The sequence below is a fragment of the Mauremys reevesii genome, linkage group 9 (genome assembly GCF_016161935.1).
Source record: "Mauremys reevesii isolate NIE-2019 linkage group 9, ASM1616193v1, whole genome shotgun sequence".
Classification (NCBI taxonomy): domain Eukaryota; kingdom Metazoa; phylum Chordata; order Testudines; family Geoemydidae; genus Mauremys; species Mauremys reevesii.
The window spans coordinates 21,405,668-21,418,790 of record NC_052631.1 but is presented as its reverse complement, the minus strand read 5'-3'; the positions used below and the strand labels follow the sequence as shown (position 1 = coordinate 21,418,790).

Sequence of the window (13,123 nt, the reverse complement as noted above, 5' to 3'; positions counted from 1 at the left end):
CCCCGTACAGGTACTGCTAAGGGAAAAACTTCCAACACCGGTGCACGTGGCAAGCACGCACACATACTGTGGAATATACATGAGCAATCACTCGAAGAATACTCCTCCTGCTCCAACCAGCCCACAGCTTCCCTGGCTCACTCACTCTCTACCTCCTCTATCCAAAGGAATTCTCGGGCTAGTGGAGAGCCCTCAGAGGTCCAGGGGAGGGTGACCAATGCCACGGAGTTGTTGAACTCCATTCATGCATGACATGGTTAACTCTGTGGTTCCTGTCTATGCATGGATATAACCTCTATTGATCATGTCTATTCTATACGAATATTCAGTGCATCCTGACTAGACTTTCACTGCTGTGTCCTAGTATTCATTGGATTAGATATGAAACCTGGGCTGGTTCTACACTATTGGTGGTTTCAAAGTCCTGGTCTAGAATGTGGAGGGGATATTCCAGTACTTTACTGGAAGTTCTGCAGAAAGTGGACCAAGGCATAGAGTAAACTAACACACCTAACACAAAAAAAGGCTATGGGCAAGATCCAGAAGAACTCATAGTTAGTGGACATAGCACTATAGAGATACACATTTTCAGAAGGATGAGAACAGAATGTATAAGATCAGCATGAATACAAAGACCCCTAACAGAAGAATGTATATAAGCGTAAGCAGGATTTCATCTAACAGTGAACTGGTAGAGGGCTGCAAAGATGAATGCTGATATAAGATCAGCCTGCGATATCATTTAAATTATATTTTATTTGTGGCAGTGGCCCTGGAGGTTTTTTGCCTTCCTCCGAAGCATGGGGCAGGGGTCGCTTGCTAAAGGAGTGGGTGGATCGGCTTATGTGGCCTGCATCTAGCAGGAGGTCAGACTAGATGATCATAATGGTCCCTTCTGATCTTGAATTCTATGATTCTATGATTCTATGATAAAATGTTAAAAACTCAAAATTCCAATGCGGATAGGTATTTCTCAGTTTTTATTCATATTTAAAAAGCACACATAACCAGTACACATTCAAAGGGAGACAATACAGAGACATCCACAGGAGCCCTTAAAACTAGACCACAATCTTGACTGCAAGGAAGCAGTTCTGTATTATAGATAACAGTATTTTAAAGGCTTAAAAACCTATAAATGTGTTTTCTGTTTGCTGAGTTATCTATTGGCCTTTTGCTTTTCTGCAACCTTTAGTAAATTTTCTATTTCTAGCCTACACACCTGTCATTTTAATGTTCAATTTAAGTTAAAAACAGTAAAAAAAATCCAACACTATAAATGCATTTAATTTTACACTGATTATAATACAACAAAAATCTATACAACATACAAACTCATCTTATAAGAAATGTGTGAACAACTAGACACGAAGAGCCAACGTGGCTCTGCCAGAGAAAAGTTAAAGCTCCCTTTAGTACATATTGGTGCTACTTTGAAACTAATGTTTCACGTATGAATAAACATAAAACCAGCCTAGCAAAGAGGCGGTATACACAAACACACACAATGATCATGTAATTGCATTACCATGAGGGGTTTATGTACCATTGACATGGCAGCCCATCCTGAGCCTCTGAATGTATGTACAGAGAAATGTTTTTTACCCAGTGAAATTGGCAGTATTGTTTTATAGGTGATGATGAGCCCCTCAAGCCATTTCTAATCTCTGTGGAAATCACCCATGGAACTGGATAAAAATGCTTAATATTGTCAAATAGTTGGAAAGGGTGAGCTGTTTTCAAGGGTGGGTTAAGATAGCTCACACGAGTTGCTCAGCACCTAGCAGGAATGGTTCAAAGGAGACATGAAGTCAGTGGGAGATTCAAATTGCATTAGGATTGCTGCTTCAGTGACAACTATATTGTTAATATGACTGGTATCCAAACATTTGAATAATTATTCCTGAAAATGTTAAATTCATTTACATTGGTGCAAAATTCAATTCACACTCTTTCCCAAAATAATGTTTTGTCTAAACTTTTCCAAAGATTGTTTATGGCTTGTATCTTCATAACTGGTCTCCTGAGTTCCAAACTGTAGAGAGAGTCCACAATTAAATCACATTTAACAATATGAAAAGTTTAAACCATTATGCAGTTGAATGTCCCTGAGAGTTCTCCTTTTAGCTGTTTCTCCATGAACTCATGTCTGCTACAAAAACCCTGAGGAAATGAACACACATATGTATATATTAGTTGGCCTCTAGGTGCTACTGCAATACAATTGTTAAATAGTAATAATAATAACAAATGTACATAAAAATCTTATAACACTATACAGATATAATTTTAAGCTAATTTTCCCCTTCAGAAAGACTTTCCCTGGATCAGTTTAGGCTCCAATTCTCCAAACAGCCCTGCACGTGCTTGACTTTACAAACATGAGTAGTCCCATTGAAATCAATGTGCATAAAGTTAAGTACATACAAAAGTGTTTGCACGATCAAGGCCGCAATAAGCTTGGGTAAAGGTGCACCTTCAATGTTACTAAAATATCTAGGAACAAAGGTATAGACATTTCTGCAATGAGCTCTGTAATAAAAATAAGATTTTGCTTGGGTTTATAAGGGTGATTGATTTTAACTGACATGGAGCTATACCAACTGTTCTAAGTATTAGTCACTCCAAAATGTTTTTTAAAAAAGCAAGTATAAAATACTAGAATTATAAAGTAAAATGAAAAACAGTTGAATCAACATTAAGGGGGAAAACTTCATGTTTTATTTACACAATACAAATATATATTAGGGTGTCTAGTGAATTCTCTGAAACTGAAACCAAAAGCATGTCTGAAACACAATCACATAATGAAGTATAAAGAAAAGTTGATGTGTACCTTCCAGTATTTGTATTATTTCATATGACACATGATCCTTGAGACTGTCGTACAAATTTTGCGCAGTTCCATTACTCTTTTCACCTTTCCTCCACTTCTCCAACATCAGGAATTTATGAACATTAACCTCTTCTTCTTTTGCCTGAATCTGCTGAATATCTTTCATTTCTAATTTAAGACATTCAATTCCAATTTCTTTCCAATCTTTACCCATCTTCTTTGCAAGAGTCATCAGTTGCTGATCAGTTAACGTAGTTTTAGCTTTAGTTCCATCTAAAAAACACACGGGATACAAATCAGCTGCAACAAGGAGACATAGGATGAACAGGGCCAGCTCCAGGGTTTTTGCCGCCCCAAGCAGCAAAAAAAACAACCTGCGATCGTGATCTGCAACTCTACCACTGCTGCTTCAGTCTTCAGCAGCAATTCGGCGGCTGGTCCTTTGCTCCGAGAGGGAGTGAGGGACCCGCAGCCGAATTGCCGCCGAAGACCTGGACGTGCAACCCCTCACCGTTGGCCGCCCCAAGCACCTGCTTGCTGGGCTGGTGCCTGGAGCCGGCCCTGACGACGACGGTGATCATATTAGTGAGCTGAAGCTGCATTTTCACTTCTTTTATTGATGCTGCTATAATGCTGACTAATGAAAACTGTACTGACTTACTAGCTTACCATGCAGTATAGGAACTGACAAGACAAGCAAAGTAAGAGTCAGGAGCGATGAAAAGTCACCTGAAGAAGTGAAAAATGTCCTAGGATGCAAAAATATCTTGACTTTAGTTTTCGTTCCCAGGACTTGAAAAGTTTTTCTGATCATAAATAGCTACTTGTCTAGTGGAAAAAATGCACAAGTCTGAAACATCTAGATATGCTGTTATACAGAATACTCAGATACTAATGCTGCATATGCATCTGAAAACTGCAAGCCAAGTTCCTTCAATTACCTGAAAAATGCAGGTATCTAGCATAAGTCTATCTAAAAGTGTGCTACTGCTTACAGAGAACGATGATTAGTATACCTTTGTAATAATTACATTAGTAAGAAGTCACAACCTGCATGGTTATATCTATCTAGTCAGAACATCAATGGTCTAATCAGATTTCTGTTTCAATGGATCATTTTATAAAAGACTGTAAATGAAGTTTTTAAATGATTAAATAGCTCCCTCTAGTGGCTAAAAGCCACCACATAGCACTATAGAGAAAGGCTATCATTGACATGCAACTGAAACCTGATTCTTTCTGCATTTCTTGAATATCACCTTATTCAAATATTATCATTATTTTCTTTGTATGAGCCGACCATAAAGAAATAGGTACTGAAAGCAAAAGATGTATCCCTTTCCTGGACAGAATCCAAACACTGTCAAGGTGGGGTTAAAAATGTAATGTAAAGTTCTGAGCTAAAACTTTATATATATGAAATTGAAAACAGAAACTGGATCCAAATGTACAATTTTGAATAGTGTCTACTGTAATATGATATTCCTCTGTATGACATTTTGGTAATTAACCCTATCATGTCTATAATTTCTCAGAGGAACCATTAGGAAAGCCAGCAAGGCTGAAATTTTAGCAATATGTTTGGAAGAAAAATAAAGCTAAGATTCTTAGAGGTATCTAGAATTATCCGTGCAACCTCTTATCTGTTAGCATATCCAGTAGCAGCAGGTGCATCTGACACTGGAACCTATTGAATCAAGGCCTTGATTCAGCAAAGTACATAAGCGTGTGCTTGAGTCCCACTGACTTCTCAGTGAGAGCTACTGGTCCTGAGCACTTCTGAAAAATCAGGCTACTACTTTCAGATGCCAGAATAGGAGCTGAACTTTGTGAAGATCTGGTCCCAGTCATCGGTGGAGAGTTCTTCTGGAAAAATAAATCCAGCACTATAGCAAAAATTCTTCAAAAGCAGCTCTTTTGTCTTGATGTATGCATCAACCTATGGTCATACAAGAAAACATTTGTTCCTACAAATGAGGTATATTGATGCCTTCTGCACCCACAAATGCAGGTTTCCGTCCCCATAAATTCTGTGGTCAGATTTGCGGAGGCCAATTTAACATTTAACCCTAAGAAATAAATAAATAGGATAAAATGAACTTTAAACAAATATTTTTGAACCACACAAAAATTCTCTACCTGAAATATCTCTACCCTTTAGCCTTTTATTATAAAATTCTTCATCAGAAAGGCTGATGCTTGATTTCCGTCTTCTGTTACCTAAGGAGTAGATGACAACTGATTTTACTTTTTTGTATCATATATATTCTTCTCCTGTGCTTAATCAGCATGTAGTGAAGTAGAGTGGCCTCTCTCCAGTGCAGAGGAGGTTAACTTCCCTTGGGAGGCGCAGCTAAGGTTGCCAATTTTGGTTGGACATATTCCTGGAGATTTCATCACATGACATAATCTTTAATTCGCTAGACGCAGTTAACCCTGTCCTACCCTCCCCAGGAAGTGCAGGGGCAAGGCAGAAAGTATAAGAGTAGGGCCCTGCAGCTCACTTCAGCTGGACCAGAGAAAGAGGCAGACAGCTCTCTCAGAGAGCTGAGCCCTCAGTGAGGTCCAGGACCAGTCACGGCGAAGACCAGCGACCTACTGCCCCAGAAGACGGAAGACACTGGGAAGAGACTGGAGCAAGGGCCGCCCTACTGCAAGCCTGCAAGCCAGAACTGGGCTGCAATGGAGTGACACCCACAGGAACTGGTAGGAAGTTGCCCGGCGAAACCAGACACTGGTCTAGTTGGGCTGCTGGGATGCAAAGCAGCAACCGCCAGCTTCCCTGCTGACCCCCTGGTGGGATTGCCTTCCACTGCTAGGCTCCTAGACTGGGACCCCGTAGATCAGGGTGGGCATGGGTCTCCTTTCCCCACCCCACACTCGAGCGCTGACCGGGCACGAAACTTAGGCCTGAGCCAGTGACTGTTGCTCAGCACACATCCCAAAGGGACCTGAGCCCAGAGACTGTTTGGTGGGTGCCTGCCCCAGCCAGGAGGCTGAGGGCTATAGACTGTTTGCTTACTTCGCCCCACCCAGAGGGGCTGGAGCCTCAGAGACTGTTTAATGGTTGCTTGACCCAGCCAGGAGGCTGCGGGCCACGCATTGTTTCATTGATCAACCCCCGACTGGGGTTGCCAACTTTGTAATATTTAAAAAACGGACACTCCAGCAGGAGGGCCGGAACTGCCCCGCCTCTTCCCCCCGAGACCCTGCCCCTGAGGGTCCCCTCCCATCACTGAATACTTTTTCCCTCTCCCCAACACTCCCCTCTGCCCGGGTCAGGAGGGACTCGCCTGCAGAGCCAGGACTGGGAGCTGCAGCCACCCACTGTAGGTAGGAGGCAGCCCCAGCTGAGTAGGAGCTGGCACAGATGACGACCCGGCACCTCCTTGCCTCCCCTTCCCACAGTAACCGGACTTTGGGTGTCTAGTCAATACATTTGACCAGACACGGTCAGGTTCCTTTTTCTACCAAACTTTCTGGTTGAAAACTGGACACCTGGCAACCCTAACTCTGCAGGTCCAGAGTCACAGACTGTTGGTGGCACCCCAACCAGGGACCGGGGACCCCTGCTGATGGGCAGTGTGCTGGGCCCCCTGGTAGAGATGGGAAGTGCTAAATGGGCAGTTACATGGCTGCAAGTCATGCCACCCTGATAAACATCTGGCCAACCTACTGACTCTCCAACGCTGCCGGAAGGGGTGCGCTAACCCTGAGAGGGAGGAACCTTACACAGCACAACCGAGTTGTAAAGAATATAAATCATGTAGTACCCACTTTTCTTGTATATAACTTACTGATTGTGTTTCTTTTCTGCTCATTCTTGTTCTGGTCATGTAGTATCCAGTCACCTGTTAAAACATAAATGTTTTCTGGAGTAAATGAAAGGCACTACAATAATTCTCACTGCTAATCCACAAATACAATAATTCTCACATAGAAAAATTATTAGTCTCTTCCACTGCTCAGCAAAGACTTAACAGTAGGGTACTGTAATGAGATATCAGTTTGCTATGATTTTGTTACTTTTATCAAATATTTGACAGCATGTATAATATGATGTATTATCTTTAATAATTAGAACTCAACCACTCTTGCCAAAATAAATTAAACCAGTCTATTCTGCAATGTGAAATTCTTTCAATTTTTATTGTTTGGTCAATTGATAAATAACCTCATCCAAACCCATGGAAGTTAAGATTTAACCCTTGGCTAATTCTGACCATCTTCTAACGGGTTCTCAATCATCAGTGCAAATAAGCACAGTTCTACTATATTCTAAATCAGCACAACATGATATTTACATAACATTCATGAACTAAATCTTTTTTGAAACACAGTTCCCATATATCCTAATATCTATTCCTCTCTGTATTTATTTCATTACCGAGAGTCATTCACATCCCTACAGACTTTCATAATGAATAGCAACTTGTTAGAAAATCAATCTACTTGGGTAAAACAGGGAAGAAACATTTTGGAAAATGACAAAGTACAATATTATTATAATTATTGTTATATCACTAGATCTAAAGTCATAAAACTCTGTATTGTATAAATATTTATTTTACACTGATTGTTGGGCATCTTTCAGTCTTGGTTATCTAAAAATTTGGGTAATATTAGCTATACAAATAAACAAACAAATAAATAAATATTTTGCAGGGTAAAGTTCCACCATGTACCAAAAATTAAATCAGAGTAATCAATGCTCTATGTCTAGTGTTTTGGGTAAATTTCGTATTTATACTATGCTCATGTAAATATATATTCAGGCCTTTGCTCTTTTTCAAATGTATATTATACATATGTTATTAACCAAGTTGAAATTATATTTTGTCATTCTCATTTCTGAGATTGTAATGATGTTATGCTCTCATAACTGCACTTCTACTGCAGCACATGTGTAAACCCACAAAATAAAAGTTATAAAATGTTGAAATATTAAATATTATGTATAATATAAAAATTAATATAAATTACATTACATTTTCCAATATTCCCTGCCTCTGTCCTAGCCACAAGGATCACAGCTGTCTTTTCCTGGTGTTTTGGCATTTTCAGTTCCAGATCTGGTGACTTCAATGGAAGCAGAATTTGACTCAAATCACGAGTTTTCAGCAGACACAAACTATAGCTGTCAAACACAAAAAATACTCACATTCTCTTAGTTTTGCTTTCCAGACAATTTCTTCAGACTCGAGTTCAATCAAAGATAATGTAAACTCCATAGGTTGCTCCAAGTAGACTTCAAAATAACTTTTTAATTTTAAGAGAGAGCCATCAACAAATTCCATTTCCTAAAAAATGTAAATAGTTTTTTTTTAAAAGCTGAAACATTTACTATAAGTGTTAAAATAGCTTGAACATAAAAAGGCAGCTTTTGGAAAAGCTGTGGCATAGATCTGGAGTGTAATCCTGGCCGCAATGAAGCCAACAGGAAGTTTGCCAGTGATTTCATGGGGGGGCCCGGATTAATCCCTATAGTTTTAGAGTTTCTAAGGGTATAGCTTTCCTGTAATGATAACAAACAAATGTGCTGGAATTCATTTACACTGATGCATGCCCTGAATTTATGAGACGTTTAAATGACAAAATCTGTATTTTTCACAAAATGTTTTCAGCTGAGCTGTGATATGCACATTGACAGCCCAATTATGTATTCATATAGAACATACCTCAGGAGTTATTTCAGCTTCTGATTCACTAATTAATCTGTATCTCTTTCCATCTTGTAGTTTTTTACAAACTGGGGGCTTGTCAATTTTGATGAATTTCTTATCAGAATGTTTTACTGCATTCGAGATATCCTAAAATTTAAAAATACATTTTACTTGATACTCATCCTGGTGTACAAATTAAAGAATTTCATAAACAATTATGTGCTTCTAAACTTCCTTGTGATTTTCTCTATCCCCAGTTTTATTAATGGATGGCAATGCTTTTCCTTGGAAAGTAAATGGTCAAATCAAACATTTACAGATCATGGAATATATTCTCACTCACAGCTGGACAGGTTTATGTGCTCAAGGCACCCAGATCCCTCCCCAATCAGATATTGATGGAGTCTTCACCCTGTGCAGATGAGTAAGCCACTGCATTCGGATGATATCACATTATGCAAATAATTAATGTGATTGTCTATAGGGCTTTTTTTAAAGTGCTACTTACTACTTTCATTTCTGCTCATTACTAATATCCCTTTTTACCACATATGAGCCTTTCCACACATCAAGCCTTATAAAAAGCAATATACAAATTTACAAAAGCATTCATTAGCAAGGAACCACCAGAGAAACATTCTTCTACTTTCTCTAGTTTCATTGAACCCTATCCTCTGAGGTGCTGAGCACTTTCCACTGCCATTGAGAAAACTTCCTGCCAACATGTTGACTTCTTATTTAACCTCCTCTGGGATTGTATGGTAAAATATTGAACAAAAGCAAAGAGCAGACCTATTGTCAACCCCTTGCAAACAGCATTATAACGCTGACTGTTGATCAGAGTGAGTCCTGCCAAGTGTCTATTCTTCAGTAACTTTCAAATATCATTCTCTCACTATTATGTTACATGGGGCAGTTCAAAGGTCAATTCTGTCACAAACAATGAGTATGAATGACAGAGGCCTGGTCTACACTAGGGAGCGGGGTCGATGTAAGATACGCAACTTCAGCTACATGCATAGCGTAGCTGAAGTCGAAGTATCTTATTTCGACTTACCTCCCGTCCTCACGGCGCGGGATCGACGGCCACGGCTCCCCGTCGACTCCGCTACCGCCGCTCGCTCTGGTGGAGTTCCAGAGTCGACAGGAGCGCGTTCGGGGATCGATATATCGCGTCTAGATGAGACGCGATATATCGATCCCCAATAAACTGATCACTACCCGCCAATCCGGCGGGTAGTGTAGACATACCCAGAGTATGAGCTAGTCTGGGAGTTGAACCATTCTAGTCCTCATCCTGATCCTGCAAGTCCTCAATGCATGGAATTCCCAATGATTCCTAGATCTCTGCATGTGAGACACTCTATTGGAAGATCAGACTCTTTATGTCTACAACAACATGGGCATATTATAAATTTGATGTACATCAGATCTGAGGCCTAAACTACATGACAATGTCAACATTTTAATGATCAACATTCGGGCATATTTATATTGAATCTGAGCACTTTCCACGGGTAAGTTAAAAAAACAGACCTTACCTTTATAAATGAATCATTGTTTGTTGCTACATACACACGAAATGATAAGGAAGGGTGATTATTGACAACTTTGTATAAAATTACAGCCCCATTGTAATGTACTGGCTCTTGTGTTTGAATAACCGGTCCTACTGGAGAGAGAGAACTCACATGCCATTTGACATGCGTCATTGAATGATCAACAGAAGGCTCAATTGCTGGACCAGTACTTTTAATATGTAAAACTTTGAATGTCATGTCAGATTCATGATCTGCAAAGAGATACCAAAACATTAAAATTTCTTATAACGAATAGCAATAGATAGCTACATTTGTTAAACTCAATGTACGGTACTTACCATTTAGGCTGAGGGAATGTGGGAATTGAATGGAAGTAAGAACAGAGGCTGAGTCACAACTGACATCAAATATAGGGCCACCGACTATCCATGGTTTTTTAACATAATCAGCATGTTTGCTCCAAGACAACACAGAATATTTGATTACCGCAGCCTTGGTTACATCGAAAATCAAGCCTGTAACAGTACATTGGTAAGTTCCCTCTGCCTCCAGCTTCAACCTGTATTGAACAAATGTGACAAATCCAGTTTAACTTTCATTACATATTACATATCTCGTAATGTGATTTGTTTAAAAGTGGTTCATATGAGATCATTTATTTTTAAAAAATGACTCTTTCCTTTGGAGGTTTTCTCCCCACCAAGAGCAGAACCCTATTAACAAACAAAAAAGCATGGAAAATAGCATATAAAATCTTTTTATTTAATTTTTTTTCAAGATTAAACCTAGGTTGGTTGGTTGGTTTTTTTAGCATGTCAGCTAAATAAATGCAGGAATGGAGGAAGTCCAAACCAGTGCAGAGCTTGATACACAGGTAAAGTGGAGAGCTGCTACCTGCACTAGGGGCTCAAATCAACTCCTATTGATTTCAATGGATGTTAGACCAGACCTTAGCTGAAGTTCCTGAGGGTATGTCTTCACAGCCGCTTGGTGCGTGATTCCCCATGCAGGCAGACAGACACATACAGAAGTGTGGACAGGGTGGCACAGACAGCTAGCTCAAGCTGCCACTCTTGCCACCACAGCCACACTATTTTTAGCACACTAGCTCAAGCAGACCTAGCACATCTGTCTGCCCATGCTGGGAATCACCCTCCCAGCTGCTATATAGATATACCCTGAGTGATATTCAGAACTAATTCCAAGTAATGCACATTATAGTAGTCCCGTCCAGAGGTGAGAAATGCATGAGTAACTGTGGCAAGGCAAACATTCAAATGGAAAGTACACACCATTTAGCCAAGTTCAGGTGAAAAAAGGGAATTACAGAACAAGACACCTTACAGAAGCCTCAGTATAGCAAAGGACTTAAGCACATGCTTAACTTTAATTATTTCAATGGGACTGCTCACATACTTCAAGTTAAGCTTTGCTGGATTTGGCCCAGAAGCTAGTGCTGATGAGAGTAATGAACTGTTTATTTTTAATGGATTTTGAGGCATCTTCACTTACAATTATGAACATGTTACTGAGCAGGACACATAAAATAAATTAATCTCTTATGCAATTCAGCTGAAGAGAGAAGCATTTTGACCTGGACAATGTAAACATCCACCAATTACATTAAACAATACCTACCGAAATTGTCCTCTGGAAAGTTTTCTGGGGGTCACTTGCTCTTTCTGGTTCTGTAAGTATAAATGAATAAATTTGGTGAAGCACAAATTTTGCAGTATTACAATATGCAAAATATTAACACAAATTCTAGTGTGAATTTTAAAAACGTACATGTTCAGTCTTGACATGTTCACAACGAAATTGGCTATTAGCCTCTAAATGAAAAAACAGGAAAAAAATCAACTCTTGAAAATGAAAAATTATTAAAAATTGTCAGATGAACAATTTCAACAAGATCCATTCATACCTGATTCAACAGGTGGCAGCAATTCATTCTTTTCCAATTCTTCATCTAAAAAAAATATTACTTTTATAAAATACACATTTCGTACACAATTATGTATAGTGAACTATACTCAAGCTGAAACGGGCCCTATTCAAAGCTTTTGCATAAAATAAAGCTGAGGATGATCTTTTTTAATACCCTTCTATCGGCTCTAAACATTCTAACCTCCCTTTGATTCTAGTTTTTTCCACTGCTTAATCCAGTGATATTTTGCAGAAATACACAAATCCGTCAGCCCTCTAGGCAAATTTCTGCTCTCAAGTGCACTGGCACAACTCCACTGACATCAACTGCCTACCCAAAAGAAATTAAGCTACTATTTCCTTCCCTCATCAGCAACCTCATCTCCTTTATTTCAATTCAGATCATAGAAACAGACCCATGAGATTCATAAAGTCTGATTTAAATGTAAATAATAATAAAAACTCTTTCATCAATACTGTATTTCTGTCTTAACTGTCCAAGGCATATAGTCACCTATGTTTAAGTGTTGTCTTTCTGTTGAATCTTGTGGTTCAACCACTAGTTGTTGGCATAGATGCAGGAATCACTGGGCTACATATATGGCCTGTGTCATGCAAGAGGAGAGATTAGATGATCACAATGGTCCCTTATGGCCTTCATATCTAAGAATGTATGAAATAATGGACAAATTTCAGGGTCCTATGAAAGTAAGCTCAAAGACTATCATAATGTGTATGCACAAGAGGGCATGGGCCACCTTAATTCTAGCATCTCCTAACTTTTCAATGTTTGCCTTTACAAACTTAATACTTTTTTCACATAGGTTTTTGTGTGTGTAATATTTTAAGTTTTTAAAAAAAGAAATTGGAATCAACATGTGGAATCATACTGACCCCTACGTGTTTGTCAGTAGGATAGGAACCTTTAGATCTACAGTACAGACCCTTGCCATTGAGTTAACAGAGTAAGACAGCATGATTATATTGTGTTATTTTGACAAATAACATATGCAAAATTTTGCAGAATTTTCAAATATTGCAGAATTTTTAATTTTTTTGTGCATAATTTTTTATGTTTTGGTGCAGAATTCCCACAGGAGTAGCAGATGGAATCTTCAGAGAATTTAACTGCCAAATTCTATAAAATCTCTACTGAG

At 39.1% G+C, this 13,123-nt stretch overlaps 1 protein-coding gene across 1 annotated transcript; it reads right to left on the bottom strand.

Annotated features, from left to right (window-relative positions):
• Positions 1-965: 965 nt before the first annotated feature.
• Positions 966-12,729, bottom strand: LOC120371277 (NACHT, LRR and PYD domains-containing protein 1b allele 2-like). Its single transcript, XM_039486891.1, has 12 exons — positions 12,481-12,729; positions 11,965-12,009; positions 11,829-11,872; positions 11,679-11,728; positions 10,379-10,599; positions 10,041-10,291; positions 8,515-8,646; positions 7,998-8,136; positions 6,634-6,687; positions 4,976-5,056; positions 2,837-3,109; positions 966-2,163 (listed from the first exon to the last, which is right to left on the bottom strand). The coding sequence occupies exons 6-12, from the start codon at positions 10,275-10,277 to the stop codon at positions 2,153-2,155; spliced, it is 927 nt and encodes a 308-aa protein (XP_039342825.1). The 5' UTR covers positions 10,278-10,291; positions 10,379-10,599; positions 11,679-11,728; positions 11,829-11,872; positions 11,965-12,009; positions 12,481-12,729; the 3' UTR covers positions 966-2,152.
• Positions 12,730-13,123: the final 394 nt, after the last annotated feature.